The sequence below is a fragment of the Mustela nigripes genome, chromosome 17 (genome assembly GCF_022355385.1).
Source record: "Mustela nigripes isolate SB6536 chromosome 17, MUSNIG.SB6536, whole genome shotgun sequence".
In the NCBI taxonomy this organism is placed as follows: Eukaryota; Metazoa; Chordata; class Mammalia; order Carnivora; family Mustelidae; genus Mustela; species Mustela nigripes.
The window spans coordinates 50,280,442-50,304,848 of NC_081573.1; the positions used below are offsets into that span (position 1 = coordinate 50,280,442).

General features: G+C 45.7%; 1 protein-coding gene across 1 annotated transcript in view; it reads left to right on the forward strand.

Annotated features, from left to right (window-relative positions):
* VAT1L (vesicle amine transport 1 like) overlaps positions 1–24,407 on the forward strand; it is a 133,553-nt gene that overhangs the window by 51,052 nt on the left and 58,094 nt on the right. Inside the window, exons 4-7 of the mRNA XM_059382098.1 lie at positions 6,565–6,707; positions 14,692–14,795; positions 17,119–17,174; positions 20,702–20,896. Coding sequence (XP_059238081.1) covers positions 6,565–6,707; positions 14,692–14,795; positions 17,119–17,174; positions 20,702–20,896 — 498 coding nt within the window. The remainder of the gene's footprint in view (positions 1–6,564; positions 6,708–14,691; positions 14,796–17,118; positions 17,175–20,701; positions 20,897–24,407) is intronic.

Sequence of the window (24,407 nt, forward strand, 5' to 3'; positions counted from 1 at the left end):
GAATCTATATTGTCATAAGAAAAGCAAAAGCTCAGCTCTGGTATGCAGTGTACCAGATTTTGTAAAAATGTTCAGTTAGCGTTCTCAGTCTAAGGGCCTCTATGCATTGATGAAGATGAAAAGAGAAACTGACAATTCTTTGGAAGAAAACAATCTTTCCTTGCTATTTACCCGAGGAATCCTGTCGGTCTTTCACAAGCTCACTTTGCTTATTCTTTTCCATTATTTGACTCTGCACAAGGTAGCTGTTAAAAGTGAAGACAACTTTTGGAAGAGATAAACATAATCTTATTTTTTGAATGATCTCAGAAGTGGTCAAGTTAGCAAAAGAAAGCTCCATTTTTTTCACCAGACTTAGGGTAATGAGCAAACTTGCATTCTTTTTTGAGAGGCTTCTTCAAAAAGAATTTCTTTAGCAGCTGAAGAAGCGGTCAGTGTGCACTGGGAATCTTAGGACTGGGGAGGACATAGAGACCAAGTCTACTTTCCGTTGTATCTATTCTTTCCCCCACATGTCCTTTTTAGCACATGCCTCTCGTTTTCTGTACATTTGGGAAAATGTAGTGTACAAATGTGGTCTTATACCAGTGGTTCAGTCTTTGAAATTGGTGTTCTCAGCCTCCTGCTTTAGGTGTATCATTGTACTTTTAATTCTATACTTATTTTATTAAAATAGTTGTCTTTACAAGAATGCAAGCTCCAGGATGACAGGACCATATATAACTTGCTAACCTTTATCTTTCCAGCACCCCTCACAATGTCTAATCTATTAGAGGCACTTACTAACTAGCCCCAGTGATGGAATGAATTACTCCATGAAGTAGCAGAGGAACCAAGATTCAAAGGATGACTAGACACCAGACAGGAGAAAAGACAGGGAAAAGGTTCTATGCAAAGGTCCTGTGGTGAGAAAGGGGTGACCCTTAGCAAAGACTGAGCATTTTTCCAAATGGCCGAAGCTAGACTTAGGGTATATGATGGGAAATAAATCTGAGGAGGAAGATGTCATTTATGTTATAGAGAAAGCCATCCATTCCTCGCGTCTTCTCCGTTGAGTCTGTGATGCTGATTTCTAAATTTCAGTGCATTGAGAGGATCCACGATCCTACATTCCCACTGAAGGGGAACCCAGAATTTCTACCAAGCTCAGTCCTAATCCCGGAGCAATGAAAGCAAAAGCCTGCCATTTACTGAGTACTTGGTATGTACCACTCAGTATACTAAGCCTTTTCTGTAGATGCATTTGCTCCTCCAGTCATTTGTCTGCTGTGCCTGGCTTTTCTGGAACAGGATCTTACTCTGAACCACTAGTCTGTTGATAAGGGTTGGATTCCAGTGACCCCAAACCACTCCCTTGTAAATACTGTCCTTGGATTTCTCATTGTTGCGTACTACTTGGGGGACCCTGGCAGCCCTGGAATTACGACTGAGCTGGCTGAAGTCTGTTAACCCATATGAACCTGAGACAGGGCTATTTTAAGAGGAGCTCAGAGAAGCCTTCCAGATTGATGCCAAGGACCCAGGGTTCTCTAAGTCTTCAGTTCCATGTCTGCGACCCAAGGGCTTAGCTGGACAGATCAGACTAATGGCAGAGTGGCTCTGGAGTCAGGGAGACCTGAATTTGACCCCCTGGCCTTATCACTTACAAGCCAGATTACCCTGGACAAGTTCCTTTCCCCGTCTGAATCCCTATGATCAGGTATAAACAGGAAATAAAAGCATTTACTCTAAACGTGGTTTGGGGGTTGAACGGAGCCCTTCAGCACGGTACCTGGCCTACAGTGAGGCCAAGGGAACGGCAGCTGCTGTACTTGCCACAGGCAAGGAAGGCAAATGCTCGCTGCAGAATTCTTACATTCTAAAGAAGGACAGGAAGATCAATTAAAAAACAAGTATGTGCAAAGCTCCATTTGCTGCTGTTGCTGGGAGAATGGATTGTCTTGTTCATTTTATGTTCTGGGTCTGTAGGTAAATTGCAAAATCCTTTTTATTGAAAATTCATTCCGTCTTCCACCAATGTTTATCGAGTCCATGCTATTTCGTAGGCACGTAGGAGAAACAAGGATAAATTAGATGCTGATGCAGCACTCACCTTGGGACTTGGAGAAGGGGGAGTGCAGATTTTCTGTAAATGTGAGGGAACGCACACATCCTGCTTCCCTATAGAATGCTGAGTATGATTTACTTTAGATCACCGAGGATCTTGCAAGGGCCTCTCCTTGCCTTAGTGCGTTAACAGAGAGCTCAAAGCGGGGGTGCTACAAACAGGTGTCCACCGAACTTGCTTTTCTCTCCAGGATGATTTATATCATAATACAAATTATGATATAATATTATATATAATACTTGTGCATTATGCTAATTATTTATTGTATGTGATGAGGTACTATTACACTAATTATATATTACAAGTAGATTATAATAGATATTATATATGTATGCATATAATACTGATTATACATATATACACATAATACTCATATTATTCTAATTATACATATTATGTATTTATTTCTGTATTTTATATTATATAAAATACTCACGTATTATGTTATATAATTGTATAAATACATAAGTAACCCACTTACTTAATATGGTCTCATTGTGCTGCCACACCTATCTTTTCCTTAAAAATGGAAGCGGTGAGGTTCTGCTCAGGTCAGATGCTATATATTAATTGAACCTGTGCTTTACACCTACTGTGCAAGGCTAAAGAAATGGCAATCTGTGAAGTGATGGGGGTTCCCCCATTACATCACATTCCTGTCGTTTCTCATGCATCCATTGGACAAGTGTTACCAAACACCTGTCAGATGCCAGGCTCTGCCCTGGGCACTGAGGTACAGACCCAGATATGGCATGGTCCCTGGCCTCACGGGGCTCACAGATGGGTCACTCAGCAGCCCCCGTCCAGAAGGCCATGGTGGCTGGTCCTGGAGGAAGGAACCACAAGTGTATGGTGGCACAAAAAGAGGCAAGTGACCCTGCCTGCGAAGGATTTCTGGAAGAGGAGCTGCCCAAGGGGGAGTGGTCATGCTCTGAAGACCGAAGTGGAAGGACAGGCATGACAGGTAGGGGACAGCATGTGAGGACCTAGTGTCCATGTTAAAATAGTGTGATATGTTCAAGAGATCAGGATGGTAGATTTGCTGACATACTATCAGGTACTGCTGACATAAAAGCAAGAAAAAAAATAATGGTATTCCTAGGACAGTGATGGCAAGTACGGAGCGTTCACTGTTGTGAGGCTAAGGCCTTGGATGCGTTATGTCAAACAGGGCCCTTAGAGCACAGAGAGCCTTACACGTTGCATATCGAGATGCATGAAGAACTGACAGATTACTCGAGTTTGCTCAGCTGGCGAGTACAGCAGATCAAGGTCTGCCATCTTACCCTAGTGGCCTGGGAGCAGGTGTGTAAACCCAGTCTCCTCCTCAGCAAAGTCAGGTGAAAGTTCCGTTCTGAGAACACCACGGAATGAGGGATCGTGGTGAATTTCAATCTGTGGTTGATCAAGTGCCTTGTTCTGTTAGGGAGTGGATGCTGGAAAAGTAGAGGGACAGCATGTTCTAGCATGTTCTGAGGCAGATGGGGGCAGATCCCAGAGCCCCAGCCTGAGATAAACTTAAGGATGTGCTTTTCACTCTGCAAGCCATGGCAGGCACTGGGAAGTTTTGAGACAAATAGTGAGATGCTCAGTGTTGTGTCTGAGAAAAATCACTCTGCCCACGGTGCCAAGGACACAAGGAACAGCCAGCATCCAGAAGTGTGTCGTCATCGTCCAGACAAGGAAGTTCAACAACCCAGACGAATAAGTAATAGTCACAGAGACGAGAGTAGAAACAATGCACTAACCGGATGTGGGGCTGAAGAGGAAGAAGAGTCAGGTGACCCCGGCTTCCTGACTTTAGCCTAGTGATATGTAAATGGTACAGTTTCAGCCACTGAGGCAGGAGATGCAGACAGAGGAACGTTATGGGTTGAATTGCGCCCCCCCACCCACCGAGACCATATGTTGAAGTCCTAACCCCCAGTATCTCAGAAGGTGCCTTCTGAAGGTAGGGTCTTTACAGAGGTAGTCAAGTTTGAAATGAGGGTAGGTCCTAATCCGCTGTGACTGGAGTCCTTGTAAGAAGGGGAAATTTGGACATAGGCTGGACACCATGGAATGAGGGTCGCATAGCACTGGGATCACGGTGAATGTCAATCCGTGGTGGTAGAGGAGGACCATGTGAAAAGGCCTAGGGAGAAGACAGCCATTTACAAACCAAGGAGAGAGGCCCGGACCAGACCCCTCCCTCACAGCCACTGGAAGGAAGCGACCCTGCCAACACCTTGATTTTGGACTTTTAGCCTCCGGAATGGTGAAAAACTTCTGTTGTTTAAGTCCCCCAGTCTGTGGTATTTTGTTACAATAGCCCCAGCAAAGCAATAGGAGTGACTCATATGGAAAGAGCTAAGAGTTCTGTTTTAGATGAGTTGACTGTGATGTGCTGTTTTTGGACAGCTAGGTGGAGACCGGCACCAAGTGGTCATTCAATACACAAATCTAAGGCTTGGTGGGGGACTTGGGGCCAGAGAATAGACAGTGAGGCATGTCAGTCATTTCTGGTCCTCCTGCATCCGTCCGTAACCTAGTGTGACGAGCACATAATAGGAATTTGAAAAAGTAGTTGAGTAGATGAATGTCATGGTGGTCTATGGACCGTGGGCTGGAAGGACCACACAGATCCTGGAACTGTTTCTAATCTCCCATCCCAGCACAGATGAGGTTAGCTCAAGCCCTGCTCAATTTCAGAGGACGGCAACATGGAGTGCTGATATTTCCACTCACCAAGAAGGAAAGTCCCCTCTTTGTTCTCTAAAATCAAGTGATAAAAAAAAATAATAATAACCAAATGTCAAAGGTATTCTTAGAAGAGAGAATGATAGCCTGATTGGAGTCTTAAGTTCATGCCCATGTTCTGAAATGCTGACCTCCCCCCCAAGTCAGTAACATGTCTATTTTAGGCAGCAGCTTCAAAGTCTTCTTAGCTTAAAATGTCAAAACAAGTAGACAGCATGGCATTCCAGAAAATGGCAAGAACCAGAAGTTAGGAGACCTTGCTTCCAATCGCGATCTGCCTCCGAAGAATTGGGTCCACTTAACCTTTCTGAGTCACCGTTCCCTCATCTGTGGAACAATGATGGGGAGGGGGTAATTGGATGATCTTCTACGTCTGACATTCTAGGATTCAGTCAATGTTGCCGTTCATTGCCAGCGTTAGGAAGAATAACATTTCCAAAAATAGACCTGCCAACCTGATTTAGTCCACCAACATGAAGACACATCATGAAGTGATAGGCAGAAGTTAATATCCCAGGTGCCTTTGGTAGAATAATCCCTGCCTCTTTGAGAAGGGAGACAGAAGACTGGAAAGAAAACTTGGTTTTAAGAATGCACCTTCATTAGCAGCAAACTGGATTTTTGCTGGAAGGTTTCTGGGTTCACATGATCACTGTATTTTGTCCAATGACTTACATTTCTGACCATACTGAAAAAGGATGTGGAAAAATCACCCACTCCTAACGATGTCTGTGATTGCTCTTAGACCATTCAACATTTAAACCTTATGCATTTGCGTTTTCTTTGTATGCCTGACCGTCTCAGCCACGAAAGGGACCAGAGGATTAAGATTTATTGAGTAACTTATATTAAGTGTCGTGTTTTGGGCCAGCGTTTAGCCTGTGTTATTATGCATGGTCTTGTTTAATGTGCCCCGGATTGGATGCTGTCACTGTAGCTTCTCTGCATGCGACACTGCTACAGGTTGTGTGCTTCGGGCTTCTGTCTAGCTGTGGGAGCGTGCTTGGTTTGTGAGAACAAGCCAGACGTACCTGGGAGTTACTGCTGCAGGAGCAACTCCTGACTGATGGCAGATGGAAATTTCGGGAATAAATAGTCCAGTCTGTTCACCTTGTGTTTGGGGATAACTCTGAGGTATATTCTATATCTGCTCAGAGAATGCCTCAGAGGGACGGAGTTCCATTTACCCAGGGTGGGTGCTGACTCGATAGCATACCCTTTACTGGCTGCCTTCTATTTGTGTCTCAATACCCCGGTATTTCCTGTGGTCATACTCCAGATCAAGTACTGACTCTCGAATCCCTGCCACAGGGTCTGCTTCTGGGGGATCCTGGCTAAGACATCTCCCCAAGATCCTATGGAATATGTACCACTATTGTTAATTAGATGAGGAACCTGAGATTCAGTGTGGTAAAATAATGGTTGTTAAGTCTTGGTGTTGGGGTTTTGCTGTAGTTATCAACCAAGGGAGACACTGTCCCCCAGGGGACATTCTGAAACATCTGGAGACAAACTGAGGTACGCTACTTGCACCTAGCATGTCAGAGGTTAGAGTTGCTGCTAAACGTCTCACAATGCTCACTTGAGCCCACGACAAACACTGATCCAGCCTACAAAATGTCAGTGGTCCAGGTTGAGAAACCCTGCTCTAATCCAGCAAGATGGGCTCTTGGATGGTAACTCTCCTGTGTGACCTGTCTATTGCATTTCACTTCCAGGGCCAAGCTGTGGCTCAGCTGTGTTCCACTATCCCCAATGTGACTGTCTTTGGAACAGCTTCTACCTTCAAGCATGAAGCAATCAAAGACTCCGTGACTCACCTCTTTGACAGGAATGCAGACTATGTGCAGGAAGTGAAAAGGTAAGGTGTTCGTCCTAGGGAGTACCAGGTTGGTCCTTGCTCCTCTCTCTTTCTTAAAGAACAGTAACACTCGTTCAGAGGAGGGCAGGTGATGATAATAGTAACAACAATCAGAGTAAACATATATCAGGGCCTACTGTTACTAGCTCTGTGCTGAATGTTTCATGGGTATGAGCTCATTTAATCCTCAGCAACCCTGTTATGACCACACACACCACCGCCCCCATCTGGGAGAGGCTAAAACTGAGGAACAGTGCAGGTGAGTAAGCTGCCAAGCTAAATTATGATAGTGGCTATGACATGACCTTAATACAGAGAGGTTCATTTCTCCTTCATTCACATACAAGACAAAGGAAATGTGGCCTCGGACCTGGGTGTGACTGAGAGCCGCGGAAGGAGCAAAGCGGTGACACGATCAGATTTGAGTTTTGAAGAGTCGCTTGTGGTGTGCAGAGAAGGACTGGGAGGGGGGAGGTCGCAGGCAGGGAGATCAGGCAGACCCACGGTGGGGAACGTGGGTTTCTAACCTGACCCATGCTCCGTCTGTGGTCTGGAAGCTGTTAACTACGGCCCCGTGCCTGACAACACGGAGAATCAGGTGGAAAACCCAGCTGCCTTGAGATGATTTGTGTGTCACATCCCCTGTCGCTGCTCAGAAGTGGGGGAGGCTGATGCTCGGGCTTGGCTTCCCCCAGCTCCTAACGGGATTCAGACACGTCTCGAGGCTGTGGTTTTGGTCTCTTCATGTCCTGGCACTAAATTGTATGATACAAAGAAATTCATTTGTCTGTCTTGCATCATAATAAAGAAACAACTTTCCCCAAATGGAAGGACTTAGAGGATGGGAGATCTGGTTGTTCAAGGGGATAGAATTAGACCAGAGTAGGTGAAATTTGGGGAGTTTTTTTTAAGAAAGTCTTCTGATGGTCTGGATTTTCAGATTTGTTTTTAAATTTTAAAGGTAGAGATTTGCACAGAGTTTAAGGTTTTCCTGATATTTCCAGTGAGAAAAGACCTTCCAAACTAGACGTCAGAAGTTCAGCACGTTTCTAGACATGGCAGGCATATTTTAAAGACTTCTGGGATAGACCTCTGCCGACTTTCCTAAACCTCGGGTAGCTCTTCCTTCTTGTAACTTGCATCTCTCGAGCTGTGGTCTGGAAAATGAACTGCCATTGTCCCTCCAGCAGGCTTTGCCCTTAATCCCTTAAATGATAATTTTGCAAGCATCCTTTCCTCGTGCATTCCCTGACCCACTTCGTACCAGGTGCCTGCCATGGGCCAGGTTCTGTGCTAGGGCAGAAGATCTGGCAAAAACAAACAAACAAAAAAACACCTTGAGAGTCACTGTCTACATGGAGCGTTGAGTCTAGTTGGGGAAGAAGAACAAAAAACAGCATTTTAAAAATTGACCAATTTTGTACTTTTGGTATATGCTCTAGTGGAGAAATGCAAAGTGCCGGTGAGCATATGCCGACAGGGAGATCAGACATAGAGTCTGTCAAGAAATGATATTCGGGCTGAGCATTAAAGGGTGAGAAACTGGCCAAAGGAACAGCATTTCTGAATAGGTGGAACAGCATGTGCTAAGGCCTGGGGGGTCAGGAACGACTTGGTAAATTCAAGAGTCTGAAAGGAGACCTGGACAGCTAGAGGGAGAAGGGTGTGGGAGGCAATGGGCAATGAGCGTCAGGAGGTGACAGTGAGGTGTGCCTGGGTGGCTCAGGTCATGATCCCAGGGTCCTGGCCTCAGGCTCTCTGCTCGGTGGGGAGCCTGTTTTTCCCTCTCCCTCTGTTCCTCCCCCTGCTCATGCTCTCTCTCTCTCTCAAATCAAGTAAGGACATCATCAATGAATGAATGAATGACAGTACATAACCAGAGAGCTCCCGCCTTCCCCGGTTTCCCTGGAGAATTTTCCAGCCCTCACCCCTTCACTGTCCTCAACCGGCTGCCTTTCTAGCCCCCAAGTCAGTGATTCATGCTGATGTCAGACCAGCAGAAAGTGACAGCATCTGAGACCTGCTTCACCACCAGCTTCTCTCAAATGAGACTTCTACTGGTTCCTTGTGTGTTTAAGCAGAGACCCTAGGATTCCAGTAAAAATGACTAGGAAGTCGCAGGTGGGTTCATGCCCTCCGTCCCACCAACCCTACCCTCAGGAAAGAATCCAGAAGAAGATACAAGCAAGAGAGAGGTACTTGGTGCCTGTCGCCGAGCCCAGCACTGCATCTGCCTCAGGGCCGGTGCTCGACACAGACCAACAAGGAGAGTTAACTACAGCACTCATTGTGAGGCTGAGATTTCAGAACCGGCCTCCATGAGCAACAGCTCGGAAACGGTTCAGTGCGTTATGCTACACCCACACTCTTGAGTATTAGGGAGCCCCTAAAAAAAGATAATTATGAAGATTCTGTCCCAAAATGAAAAAATACCCATGGTAGCACATGGAGTGGAAAAAAAGCAGAATGCCAGATTCCAGCTACACTGTGATCACAGCTTTGTATAAATTCTTGGCACATGAAGACAAAAAATGAAGAGCAAGTGGGGAAAGAAAAAAAAAAAAAAACCCTAACCACTAATATGCAACAAGAGTGATGGAGAGTGATTTCTCTTTGGTTTCTGAGCATGGATCTTGTCTGCTACAGTGCTCTGTGTTGATACAGAGCGGGAAAATAATAACATCAAATTTCTCAAGATGCAGATTTTTTTGTCAGCCAGTCAGTTGGTGAGCTTCTTTTGAACGCGGTCTCAGCCTTCGGCCTGGCCTTGTAAAGAGAATGGGGGGGGGGGCACAGTTGTAATAGAGACCTCACCTTTATGTCCCTTGCCTCTTGTCTGTCTATGCTCAAAACCAAGTGGAAGAATTAGAAGCTTTGACTGTGTGCATCTCACTGTAAGGACTTCAAATGTTAAGAGGAGAGAAAGACCGAGAGAGAGAGAGAGAGAGAGAAGGCACACCAAAGTGGGCAGCCCCCAGCAGGGAATCTGAGGATGGGAAACATCTCAGTAGGCTGTGGGAGGTGGGGAGCGAATGCCAGCAAGGGGAGCGGGTACAAGCAAGGCTCTGCTGGCGTCCGCTCCCTCCGCTGACCCGTATGACTGCACCACTGTGTGCCCCCCGGACAATCCTGCAAGGGGAAAGCACCTCACTTCACAGGTGAAGCAACTGAGATGGTGGAAATCAAGCAGATTGGTCAGCCCCTACTGGGAGCCTATGTGCCTTGTGGTGGCAGTGGTGGTCCCCAGGGCTGGCCACCGCCCACCTATGAAGCTCTGCCCTGCTGCTGGGGCCCTCACTTGGTTTCTAGATGTGGTGGAGCAAGTCTCCTCATTCCTTGTGGTAGGGCCTAGGGTATGCTGCCTGACCGCATGGAGTCTAAGCTTCCTTAACCATTAAGTGGGGATCATGATGGTCCCTGAGTTACGGGGTTGGGACGTCCTCGATGAGACACAACTTAGGAAGTGCTCAGCACTGTGCCTGGCACATGGTGTAAGCGCTCTTGACAGTGGGACATGCTCTCCTAGGACGGTCAAGGGGATCAAGCGTCTGCTCTAATGGTTTCTGGGTTGGTGGTTCCACCCACACTGACATTTACTTGGGTTCATGGTTGGGTTGTTGAGGTTTTGCCGTCTTTTCTTTATACTCTTTTCCCTGACTAAAAGAATTCTCCTTAAGTTGGCCCACCCTGAAAAAAATAATAAAAAAGCTCCATGGACCCAGAAGTTACCATGAGCCAGGCCCTATGTTCCATGTGCTTCAGTCAAACTAAGCTTCACAGAGAAGCCTGGGGCAGGGGTTATCACCATCATTCCCTTCCACAGATGGGGACACCAAGACACTAAGAGGCTAAGAGAATGCTTAATACTGAGATGAAATTCATATTCCTAAGCCCAGAGCTATACTGCCCTTATGCCAACCCCATGCCTGCCCACTACTCCATGTTACTTGTCCGTTGTGGCAGACACACTTAGGTCCTTCTGGAAGGAGATGGTGCGCACACAGAGTCTCTCATTATCATGGTTGATGCCCCAAAGCCTCTTCCTTGCCTATTTGGTGCTGCTTGTCCTGGGTCAACCTGTCACAACGTTTGCACAATGCCCTTCCTTCAACACCCAGTCAATTCTTGTTCATCTCCCAACAGAAAGATTTTCCGTTGTCCCAACTGGCTCTACTGGAGCTGTGGTGACTGCCTGGGCTGTCCATTTAGTCTGTCTTCCCTAGTATCCACGAGCTCCCTCGTGGCAGGGAGGGACCTGAGCCCCCATCTGTGTGCCCCCCGCAGCTCTGCACACAAACTGTCCAGCATGAAGTAAGCACTAGTGAGTGGTTGTCCAGTGGCGGAAAACTTAGGACAGATGTGTAGGACCCTGACCTTGGGCCTCTCCTATCATCTAGGACTGAAAAAAGCAGCTTGAAAATAGAAGACTCCTGGCCTGTCTGTTTGGAGTAACGTGGTCTAACTCTGGATATACCTATATTTATTTTTAAAGACAACATTTAAACCAGAATTCTTCAAAGAATAATTGCTAAAACAATGCTTCCATAGTTAGACTGATTGGAATGCTTATTAAATCTTATATTCAGAAAGGTGGCAAGGCTGCTGCTCAGGAGTGAAACTGGACTGAGGTTTGAATGTAGGGTGTACCAGTTACACAAGCTTGGGCAAGGCGCTGCGTCTGAGAACCTCCATTTCCTCCTCAAACAAGTGGAGTTAAAGTGCCTGTCTCAGACTTGTCATGAAGATTAATTCTGAAATGCCCGGCATACAGCAGAGCTCAGAAAATGTGAGTTTCCTTTGAAGGAGGCACACATATAAAAATGTGGAAATACCACCCAAAATGTTCTCCTCGTTGTCCTGCATTCATTCCATTCATCATTTATTTAATCATCTTTTCATACAGTCAATCAATGTTCGTTGAGAACTAACACTGTGTCCTGCAGGATAAGGAGGACTGAGGATACAACAGCACAAACATGGTCCCTGTCTCATGGGGCGTACATTTTGGTGGAAGAGACAAATAAACTAGAATAATTACAGCCCAAGGCAAACTGAGAAGTGTCTTTAGGACAGATGTTAAAGCGCAAAGGGAGCTAGAGATCATCTGGGATTCCCACTCTCCGTGGGATGATTAGTAAGGAGCCAGCTCGAAGGAGATTGGGAAAAGGCTATTCTGGCAGAGATGATAGCATATGCAGAGGCCCTGAGGCAGGAATGTTTTAGGAATCGCTACAAGGTCAGAATGCCGTGAGCAGTTAGTGGCAAGTGAGGACGAGGAAGTGGGCAGTAGCTTAATGTGGGCTGCCCTGCCTTTCTGCAGAACCAGAGGACAGAGCAACAGGTCTAGAAGCGGCAGCTAGTTAACTGGCAGACTGTGGGAGAAAATGTGCATTCACAGAATATAAATGTGAGGAACATCAGGCAGGAAATGAGCACTTGGGGCTGGGCAGGTCCCTCAGGGGTACCCCAAAAGGTGTGAACAGCCCAGCATTTGGGAGGCTGCTCCTGAACACAGGTGGGCATCTTGCAGCAAAGGAAAGAGGTCCTGGGGAAATGGCATTCACAGGGAAGAAGGTGGCCCAGGAGGGCTGGTAATAGAATAGAGCAGGGTCCTACTTCCCATAGGAGTGAACACACTTGGTAGGAGTGAGGAAGACAGTAACGTAGCTACCCAGCCCATGATGCAAGGTGGAGACCTGATCACCAGGTGCGTGGCACTGATCTAGAGCCCACCAACAGAGTCTGTGTTCCAAACCCCACCTGACTCTGAGGCCTCATCTTTTTACATTTTCTTTACTCCAGCCAAACTGGATGCTTCCTAGTTTTCTGCTCACTGGCTTCCTCCCACCACAGGACCTTTGCATATGCTGTTCCCCAACCTGGAACATTATTCTGGCCACTCTTTACCTAGGTAACTTCACTCTGCATTTTCCCAGGGATGCCTTCTCTGGAAGGCCCAATTGGGCAAACTCCAGATTGACATGGTCTCATGGCACTAGATACCATTCAATTTCAATTTAATTTTTATTTGTGTAATTATAGGTGAATATCTACCTAACAGGAATTCTAAAAGGGGAGAAGTCAAATCTGTTTGGGCTCACCACTATACCTCGAGTGCCTAGTGCAGTGCCAGGCCCAAATATTGAATGAACCAATTAACTGTTAATAAAAAAAAAAAAAAAAATGCCAGTTTGGCTCCTGAGTAGCTGGCTTAGACCAAAGTGTGGAGCCAGAATCAGCAGCATCAATATCTCCTGAGAACCTGTTAGAAATGCCCATCTTTGGGGCCCAAACCAACCTAATCAGAAGCTACAAGAAGAGGCGAAGGAGAGCAAACTACCTGTTGGCCTGTTTGTAATGAGCTTCCCCCACCACCAGGGAGATTCTGATGCTTAAGTTTTAGATCCACTGGCCTAATTCCCTGGTTCTGAATTTATAGGTGGGACTTGAACAGATATACCTTTATAAATAAGCATTCTATGAGGCAAAAGCTAAGCTGATAATTTTTGATGTGTCTTTGTAACGACTAGAATTTGGACTTGACTTGAAGGCTTTCAAACATCATGACTCAGCTTTTTGAAAGTCACAACTCAGCTGTCCTGGGGCATGGGGCAGTTGACTTAGTGTCTGAACCCTAGAGATACACATGCAATTTTCTACTTATGAAAACAGGATCTAGCTGTTGACATGAACTATGAACTCAGTTTGGGGATGAGGGTGGAGGTAGAAATACTGAACTGTGTGCTAAGACAAGATAATCCTGCAAACTCATGAATCTGAAGAGATGCCATTCTTGACTGAGCAGAGCAAGATCTAGCCATAACTGGGAGCCCTGGGGGCATAAATAGCTTCCCTACAATCCCCAGAGCCTTCCTGCTTATAGCTCCCTCCTACATTATATCTTCTAACAGTGGAAGCCCAGTAGCTGTTTGTTAAATGCATGAATCAGTGAGGGAATCGGTGAATGTACAAACAAATTCATGGAGGAAGGGATCAAAAAATGTTTCGTCTGCTTAACACAGTATAAATATGGATTCTCTCTACTCTGGAACCTTCTACTGCTATAGGAAGACCCTCTCTACTTTTTAATTTTTTCCAAGATTTATTTATTTGAGAGAGAGAGAAAGAGAAAGAGGGTGGGAGGAGGGGCAGAGAGAAAGGGAGAGAGAGGCTTTTCGAGCAAACTTCCTGCTGAGATTGGAACCCAATGTGGGACTTGACCTCAGGACCCTGACATCATGACCTGAACCAAAATCAAGAGTTAGCTGCTTAACCAACGGAACCAACCAGGCACCTTGAGAACCTGTCTATTTAACCCTCTTCCTCAATGATTCCATTTTAGATTGAACCTTGAGATTGAATGAATACAAGTTTGCGAGTTAAATTAATGTGACTGACTGAGGAGAGATGGAGAAGGGGAGAAAAGCTAGTCCCTGCTAGACTGGAAACCCCATGAAGAAAGAACATGTTGGTTTTGTTCCCCTTTCTGTTTCCAGAACCTTGGACAGAGCCTAGTCCATAACCCAAGCTCCATAGACAGGAATTGTTGAGTAACTGACTTTGGAGTGACTTGCATGGCTGGCAATAGGCTGACACCTTCTTTCATCCCCAGCACAAAGAAACGTGCTTGGTTCACTTTATGAAGGAGAAAGCTAAGACTCAGAGAAGTTACTTGAGGTGGCTAGGTACAAATTCAAATGTATGAATTCAATGATGTCCATGCTCACTTTCCTAACTCAGGCTGGCTCCTGAAATAAGCCACCAGCCAGATTTGTAGCTACCTCCAGCTCTGTGAAGTTCTTGGGTGGGAAAAGGTAAAATTAGGCCTCCTGGCTTCCTGGCCTCCTGGCCTATTTATAGCTACTCCCAGAGCTCTTGTTCTTGCTGATTCTAGGAGTAAACAACATGACATAGGAAGGAGGAGCCATCAGAAGTTTGGTCCCTAACAGGTGACAGTATCTTGCTTTGTCTTCACACCATTTAGAATCTCTGCTGAAGGAGTGGACATTGTTTTGGATTGCCTCTGTGGGGATAACACTGGAAAAGGTCTCAGCCTTCTCAAACCACTGGGAACCTATATTTTATATGGTAAGTGCTGAAGAGAAGAGGGGACGTGGTCTGCAACAGGAAGCACGGCATGCATGCTTACAAAAGTGTGTGACATACTTAAAAAAGTTCTGATGAATGAAATGTGTTGATGTGATGGGGTAATGAGATTGGGAGGGCTTAATTTTTTTTTTTTTTTTTAAGATTTACCTATTTGGGGGGTTAAGGGAAGAGGGAGAGAATCCTCAGGCAGATTCCCCACTGAGAGTACAGCCCATCTCGGGGCTGGATCTCACAAGCCATGAGATCATGATCTCAGCCAAAACGCAGAGTTGGATGCTCAATGAGCCACCCAGGTGCTCCAGGAGGGCTTCATTTTTAAATGTTTTACATAATACTGCTATTGCCGCTAGTTACTTTCAATTATAAAAGTAACATATGTGCCTATTGCCCTACTATATTGGAATATAGAAATATTGGAGTATTTCTCATTCCAAAAGGGTTTGTAAAGGCAGGCCAAGCCAGTGTATTCATTAGCTTGATGCACAGAAGGTGGCACAGGTGGCACAGGAAATACTAATGGCTTCAAATGAAATTCAAAAAATGAAGGAATGAAGGACCCACAGTAGAATGGGAAGGGTGGCTAGGATATGGGGGTTTTAAGGGAGAGTCTTCCCTTTTGGAGAGGAAGTTGCAAAGGATGACTCCTTCCTATTCTAAACCACTCCTGTATGTCCTGATCACAAAGACGCCCTGAAGGGTTGGGACACACCTCTGCTTCTGCAGCCCCTGAGATGCTCTTGAGGTTGAGGGGACTTATGAATGATATCTAGGAGATTTTTCTCCAGCAGAATGAGATCCCCAGAACCGCCTCCTTCTCTTCTCCCTCTCTTCTGTTAAATGATTGTAAACTAATTTAAACATTAGTCTCCACAAAGTCTTTAGTCTCTACAAAGTCAAATAAAAGCCTTTCTGAAACCAGATATCATATTCCAAAGCCAAAGGATACTGGGGTTATCCCGTGTTTGAGATTTCTGGTAATTCTGCCCTCCATAGGTCCAATAGAAAATTGAGCCTTAGCTCTTTCTTACTCAGAAAAAATACTCATTTCCCTGCTAGTCATTGAGAAGCCTATAAAAGAGATATTTGAGAGGTATAAATAGTTAAGCATCTTTTGGTCATGATTATGACAGAAAAAGAGGGAATAAGCTTCCCATTGCTGGAGTGTTCTGGTATTTTCAATAGTGGCCACATAGCTGAAAGTCTTTGCAAGTGGATGCATAATTCTTCAATTATTACGATTATTGATAATAGAAGCTATGAGAGTCCATGCACAATATGGGGATATTGGCTATAACTAAGGTGTGTGTCAAATGTTGATGGACAATTTACTCTTTCTTACTTATTCACCAGTTCTAATTTTGCCCCAGTTCTATGACATCACTTGGCAGAATACAATTTTACCATCTCGCAAGGATCTAACTGATTACATTGATTACTAAGTAACCAAAGCCTGGTACCATGATGCTTGGTGGTAGTCACCCCATAAAAGCAGATCAGTAATTAACTGACTGGTTACTAGTTTACTGAGACCAAATAATGAAGTTTCAAATATACACTGCTTTTTCATTAAATAATGGTTCTCTGAGAAGGACTTATTCCCAGCCTTTGGAGACAAGGAAAGAAAGTCGTTGAAAAAGCACCAATATGGCATCTGATCTACTAAGAGCTTTCATCCCCTCTGCATCCCCAAGAACCCCACAAAGCGGTCTTTTCTCTCTGTAAGAGCACCTTAGGAAATCTTCCTAACACCATCTCCCATCTTCCCTCTGAATATTGTTTGTTCCCTTTAGCTAAGCTCCGTTTCTCACACCATTTGTCTCAAGTGGTTTTGTCCTCTCTGCTCAAATTTCTTTGGAGCTAGTATGTTGATCACACCATTTCTTTGGCTTCTGAACCTATATTCACTCTCACCTGCTCTTCTGTACCCCCATTTTCCCACCCATCTAAATTCGAGCTCAGTCCCATCTCTCCCTGCTACTTAAGTGCCCAGGCCAGCCCAGAGCCCCAAGCCTTTCACTTGTTCAGGAATCAAATTCAAACCACGAGTTAGGCTCACATAGGACTCCATTTCCCAGTCTTGAAGAATGGAACCAAATCCTCTTTGATCCAGTGACAGCTGGTCAAAATCAGGTCAACTTGATGCCACCTCCTCCCTCCATTTCCCTCATTCTTCCAAGGCTGAATTAAAGTTGTTCTCAAGCTCTTGACAGTTCTGGACCAAACAACTGTCATTCTTCCATGTGTAGCAAGAGATGTTGCTTTTCACTAGCAATAGCTTGATTTGGGAATCCTTCATTTGCAGGTTCATCCAACATGGTGACTGGAGAGACCAAGAGCTTCTTTAGCTTTGCAAAGTCAGTGAGTATCCGTATGTGTCAAATGTACTGTGGTTGTATGGCGATTTGCACGTTGTGAGCTCCTCTATGCTTCTTATATTCTTTAATGTCTAAAGATATTGACCTAATAACCTAAACCTTGTTTGTCCTTCATCTGCATCATTCATTTTCAGGAAAGCCTATGTTCCCCCTGCTCACTACACATAAGAAAGACTGTGTGTTCACTTTGGCTGCTTCGTCTAAATGAAGCAGAGAGGTGGGAGCATCTGAAAAACTCAGAAAAGCTTTGTTTTGATTTCAGCAGAGATTGCTTAAGTTTCTGTGTTTTTAATCATTGGTCAAAAATAAACTTGGCATTAATGCATTTTACTGGTTTCTGCCCAGGTCTCTGGAGGGTACTTAAGATTTCTCTGTATCTCCATTCTACTGAATTGGAGACACAAATGGGATCCTGCAATTTGAGCAAGCCCCCAGGGTGATTTTTAGACACAGGCAAATCTGAGAACCACTAGCTTAAATAATCATGCTCTGAACATAGCGGTTACTTTGAGACTGAGAAACCACATCCCTGGGCATTCCAACCTACTCAGATCTGTATTCCCACACTAGAGCAATACTTGCTAGAACTAAGCTAATTAGGGCTCGAACTTCAGTTTTTACCCCTGCCCCCCAACAGGGAACTGCTGCTTCTCAGGAGGGCTTGCTTTCTTCTCGTCTTGTCTCATCTCCTCTCCTCTCCTAAAGCCTCCTAAGCAGCCAGCGTGTCACTGATTGATTCACTCACTCCGTGAGTGTCTTCTGAGCACCTGCCATGTGTGCGAGACCCCAGGGCATTGCAGTGAGTGACATGGGCACATATCAGCCCCTTGTGACTCTCACATTCTAATGAGGGAGACAAACGGAAATAGATGAAACATATTAATAAGATGATCATTGTAAATGGTCATAAGAACTCAGACAGGGATTCAAAACAGGATGCAGGATTGAGTGGAGGCATTTTGAATAGGGTGCCCAGGGAGAGCCACAGAAATCATTCTAAGTGTGGCACTACGGGGTATTCATGTGCCCCCTAAGTGCCAACACTGGCTGCCCAAGGCTTCACCCCCCCAAACACCAGTGATTGTGGAATGATTCGTCCTCCCTGCCCTGAGACATTAGAATTGAAGGGCCTGCCTTTGCCTTTGAACTTCAGCGTTCAGGTCAAGGATCGCTGCAACGACAGAATCTGTAAGGGAGCAAGAACGGAGTGTGAGGAAGGATTCTGTCTGGAGCTAGTCCCCTGAAGACAGGCTTTGTGCCACTCGCAGCTGTTTTGTTGCTGTGGCTGTAATTAACGTGATGCTGACAGCCTGCTGTGGGGAACCAAAGTGATCCCAAATTACATGCAATTGTAAGAAGTGTTTTCCCTTTTTCTCTTAAACGCATAATCAGAACACACGGTGTTAATGAAATAATTGCAGTGTGCCCAGGTTCAGTGAAGGCACGCATGAAAACACGGCCAGGATGGAGGCTGAGATTCTCCGGCCTAAAGCAGGGGTGCTGATTACAAGAGTGCCGGATAGCTGGAGGGCGAGAACGAAGACTATTTCCTTGTGGAGGCCTGGTCTGCTATTAGTCGGTCAGTGAGAAGTAAGATGAAGACAGGGCATGCCGAGGAGTGGAGTTGATGACTTTGTTCTAGAAGATTCTAGAAAGGAATTTTCTTTTCTGTATTGGAGAAAGGCCCAGAAAACAAGGCCATACTTGGAACTATACAAGAATTTCTCTCTCGGATATCCTAATTATGTTCCACCTTAAAACTCTTATGGAACTTGTACTCACTCTTCAGACTATAGCAATGATTAACAGTGGCTAACACCTACATAGCAATCTGACACCAAGTTCAGAGCTCGTACTCACTAAATCAAAGATAACAAATATTTTATATGTATAGAAAACCTACTCCAGGTCAGACACCGTTTCAAGAACTTTCTATATATTAACACATTATTCCTCAGGATGACCCTGTGAGGTGCAGTAGGGAAACTTAGCACACAGAAGTTAGATGACTTGCCTAAAGTTGCCCAGCTACTAAGTGGCAGAACTGGGATTCAAAACTAGGTGTGTGGCTCTGGAACTTAACCATAGCTGCAGGGATTGCAGATTTTACAAGCGTTCATTTCACAGACATTCCCTGAGACAATGCAGATGCACCATGAAATGAGTCATTAATCATTTCTCTGCTTTGTTTTTGTGGGAAGCCAGCCCATGGCCAAATACATGTCTCTCCTAGAGCTGGCCCCCAGGCCTTCAGGGGACGTACATTATAAAGAATTTCGTGCATGAACCTAATTCCTGCTTTTGACTTGTCTTTCTCACACTTATTTTCCTAACAGTATGATTTTCCCATTTCAAAAAGTACATATCAAAATCTCTGGCGAGCTTTTGGGAGCTCCCACAATTCAGGAAAGAGGCGGGATGTAAATAAACACCCCAATAACGTAAACACTGTGAATGTTCCTATGTGCCCATCACATTCCACTCTGCCTTCTGATTTAAACGATTCACCACTTCTCCTAGAGCCTTTAGAAACTGGAAGTTGGCATTCTAAATTCTAACCAGCACCAAAGGAGATGCAGTTAAATCAGAACAAAGCAGCTGGATAAACATTTCTGGATTATTCACTTACTTTCATGTCTGAAGTGGGGGATGAGAGGCTCGAAGGGAGAGAGCCACACTTGCCACCTGTGCATATCCCATCAAGGATGTTAGTGCCATCGGCGTTTTGGGTCTGGATGTCTCTTTGTATATCTCTTTGTACTGTGGGATGTTTACCAGCATCCCTGGCTTCTACCCATTGGATGCCAGTAGATTCCTTTCCCTTCCAGTCACCACAGCAAAAACACTCCCAGACTTTGCCAACTGTCCTTCCGATGAGAACTGCTGGCTTTGTCCCAACACTATGGCTCCACGCTCCACCACGCTGTGCCTTCTGCCTGTATCACTCTTCCTCTGCTAGATTCCTACCCACCTCTCCAGCTGCACCATCATTCCGCCTAAGAAAGCTGCTCTTGTGGCTGGGTCACCATCCCACTGAGTCCCCACCACACTTGGTAGACTTCCCTACCACCCCGCTCCTTCCCTACTATTCATAAGCTAAACTCTTCCAGAAGCCTGGGAGGAAGCACTCTAGCACGGTCTGCAGCTGAGAGCTATGAAGCACAGAGAGGAACATGGAGCACAAGTAGTCCCAGGATTCATCTCCAGAGTGGGCAATTCTAAACCTGGGCCTCAGGGTTCCAACAACATGTGGCCTGATAGCTATTCTCAGGACGTTTGTCTCTCTCTCCCACCCAGACCTCATGCTCGGCGCAGAAGCCTCACTCTGCACTCCCAGGGCTGCCTGGCTGCATGGCTGTTTGGAAAAAATACCCCAACAAGGACCCCCCTCAACCCCCACCCCACCGGGTCCCCTGGGCCCTGCCCTGCTGCAGCCCTGTTCTCTACCTGACAATACAGTGAACGTGGCTGCCGTTGGCTCCCTGTAATGGGCACCTTCTCTCCTTCCAGTGGTGGCAGGTCGAGAAGGTGAACCCCATCAAGCTCTACGAAGAGAACAAAGTCATCGCGGGGTTTTCCCTTTTGAACCTGCTCTTCAAACAGGGCCGCGCGGGCCTCATTCGAGGAGTGGTGGACAAACTCATTGGGCTCTACAACCAGAAGAAGATCAAGCCCGTGGTGGACTCCCTTTGGGCCCTGGAGGAGGTAAGAATGATGTTGTTCCCCGGCAAATAATCTCTGCTGAGCCCAGGGAGATTTGGGCAGATGCACAGTATTTTATTCAAAGATTATTCTCCGGGTTTGTTTGCTTTAAATGAGGGTCTGAAGAGTCACTGTCCTATATAGCATTGGGCTTCGGAGGTAAGAAATTCTCTACGTTCCCTAGTGATTCTCAAATCATGTGCCTCAATGTACCACTTGTACTAGGAGCCATTCCCAGGCCACCAAGTTTTCACGGGTGTGGACGAACTCCTGGCTTCTCAGAGGGCAAGACTATGGCTGTAGCATCATTTGTATCATCCCCTTGTGGGTGGCTGACATCAAGGTGGGCGCAGACAGTGGCTCCGAGCCAAAATGTTTTGTGTGCTAGACTCAGGGGCTGGGACACCCTGCGAGATGAGACGCTGTTAGCTGTCCCAGTGGGCACTGTAATTATGCACGAATTACTGGGTCTAGTAATGGATGGAGTGTGTTTGTTAATGGATCTGCCAAAAGTTCTCGGATTGGAAGTGTTCCTTGATCATGAAAAAGATCAAGACTCCGTCACGTAACGTTTCGGGACACTGAAGCATGAACTGGCTGCATTGGGGCAGGTGGGACATGCTAGGAGGAGGCAGGGTCTAGAAGAGCCTCCAGGGTCAAGGAAGTTCCGGAAATTTGGGGAGCCAGTCTTGGAAAATAAAAAGGTATAGCCCAGGTTTAAAGAGACATTTCACTGAGTAATCTTCCTCGGTCGGGCCATTGGCTTCAGGGACCCATGAAGCTCCCTCAGAAATACCTTAAAATATGTGGGAATGTGTTCTGTGTTCGTTTGGTTTTTGTATTTTGCATGGGTGAGTGCCTCACAATGCAAGAAATCTTTTATGCTTTGGGGAGTCACAGACATCCTTGGGAAAGCTAACGAACATAATGTTCTGTGGAACAGATAGCAGGTACTGTCCTGCAATAGAGCTGGTGCCGTTTGCCTAATGAACTGTGTTGGCCAAAATCCCATGGCTCCCCTAAGCACAGAAATTGCCCTAGAAAAAGCTTTGCGGGGGTCCCCATGTAATCAAGTAGATCTGGCCTTGGGTGGGTGGACCAGAGGTACACCTGTATTTGCCACTCACTCTGCAGTATCATGAATGGTTTTTTCAAAAACCAGCCACCAAAACCCTGGTGTTTTCTGCTGAAGGAAATAGAGGCTTATTGTAGGAAAGTCCTAAATTAAGAACAGAAGCGTAAGGAGAAAATGAACTACAAGGGTACATTCCAGAGATAACACTGCCAACATTTTGGCTTGCGTCCTTCCAGTCTTTTTTTCTTTTGCAGATGGTCACTATGATTCAGTTTCTTGTTAAATCAGATAATCATGCATTCCTTCTGCTGTGTAATTTCCAAGATGGTTGGCCTACTGTTATACTTTTCGTGGAAATGTTTTTAATTCACCGAGTCAGACATCCGTGCAGTATTCACGGTGGTGTCTCAGTGGCATAAGGAAGGGCTGACTGCATGGCTGCTGGTTCTCAGTGATCAGAGAGGAGAGAAAACTGGGGGGAGTGAAGACAAGGGCTAGGAGATGAACTTGACTGTGGGACAAGGAAGAAGGCTTAAACTCTGTGTTCAAAAGGGAAGCATTTAAGTGAGAGTTGACCCCTGGAGGAGGGGTCCAGTTCACCCACTGGGTCCTTATTCTCATAACTGAAATCATTGCTTGGTCACAATAGATACTGGATGATTACTATGTGCCCAGCACTGTGCAGATGCTCGAGACACAGTGGACGACAGCCCAGATATGTGGGTTTCACAGAGCTTACATTTGGAGGGATGGGGGAAGTGCAGAAGATTCTGGGCAGTGAACAGAAATCAGCAGGGTATTTGCCAATTGTCCTAAGTTTCTGAAAGGAATTAAATTAGGGTGTATGTTGGCAAGTAAGTGGAGTGGAGAGACAGTTTCTACAGACCAGTGGTTTTCAACTTCTTTCTCCTTGTTACCTGCCCCCGCAGGAGACTTTTTAGACTTCTCTTCCAAATGAAGCCCCTCTATGATATTTTAATACCATGGGTATACTATCTCTCTCGTTAACAATTCAGCTACCTACCTTTCCTCTAGCAGACTATCCTTCTGGTTACGTCCTGCATGTGTATCTGTGCTTTACAGAGTAAAAGAGTAAGATTTTTTTTCATCCTCCAAGAACCAGTTTTCACCCCTGTGAGGCTGGTATCGCTCCCATCGAAACTGCCTTCTGTAGAATGACTTCACACAAGAAAGGTTAGGTGTCATTGGCGCTGGGACATGAAAGAGGCTGAAAGCTATAAAGAAAGTGCCTGCAAAGCAGAGAGACCCTCAAAAGTAAAAGGACAAGGATTAGAGGGATCGGTTATGTGGCCCCTTTCCACAGGTTGGTATGAGCAAATGTGGGAATGCTCTTTATCCAAAGGATACATAGTGATTCAAAGGGTACCTGCACCCCAATGTTTATAGAAGCAGTGTAGCTAAACTACAGAAAAGGCCTGGATGAATGGATAAAGAAGATGTGGTGTATATCTGTGTATCTATCTATCTAGCCACACACACGCGCGCGCGCACACGCGTTACTCAGCCATCAGAAAGAATGAAATCTTGCCATGTGCAATGACATGCAATGGAAATAGATGGTATTATGCTAAGTGAAATAAGTCAAAAGCAAATATCGTATGATTTCACTCATATGTGAAATTTAAGAAACAAAACACATGAGCCTAGGGGAAAGGAAGGAAAAATAAAATACGAGGAAAACAGAGAGGGAGGCAAACCACAGGAGACTCTTCACTATAGGGAACAAACTGGGCGTTGCTGGGGTGGGGAAGAGATAGGGGGAGGGGTAATAGGGTGATGGGCATGCAGGAGAGCACTTGAAGTAATGAACACTGGGTATTGTATGAAACTGATAAATCACAGAATTCTACCATGGAAACTAATACTATAGAATGCTAATAAATTGATTTTAAATTTAAAAAATGGTTAAGGAAAAGAAAAAAAAAGGAGTGTCTGACTTGGTGAGCAGGGACCAGATAGAAATCCAGATTGTAGCCTAAGCCCCGTGGGAGGCTGCTGATGGGTCATGGTCAGAAGGTGCCACATTGGGACCCTAAGGGTATGATCCACCAGGGAAGAAGCAAAAATGGTGAGGCTGGGGGCTAGGCTGCAGCTGCAGAAGTCTGATATTCAAGGAAGCTCTTGACCGATTTAGGAATGGGAGGGGGCGCTAAGCTGAGCTCAGCTCTCATTAGGGAGGGTCTGCTCACTTAAGGCAGTGGGGGACAGAGGAGCCCCGTGCATGTGGGAGTTAAGTCAGGACAGGCTCGGCCGAGGAAGCAGAGCAAGGCTCTCAGGACCCATACTGACCAGAGATGGGAAGCTTAGGCAAAGCTGCGGTGGACTGAGTAATGGATCCTATCCAGGCAAGTCGGGGGACTTTATCCCAAATACTTCCCAAATTCGCCTACTCGCTCTCCTTTCCACTCAGGGCTCTGT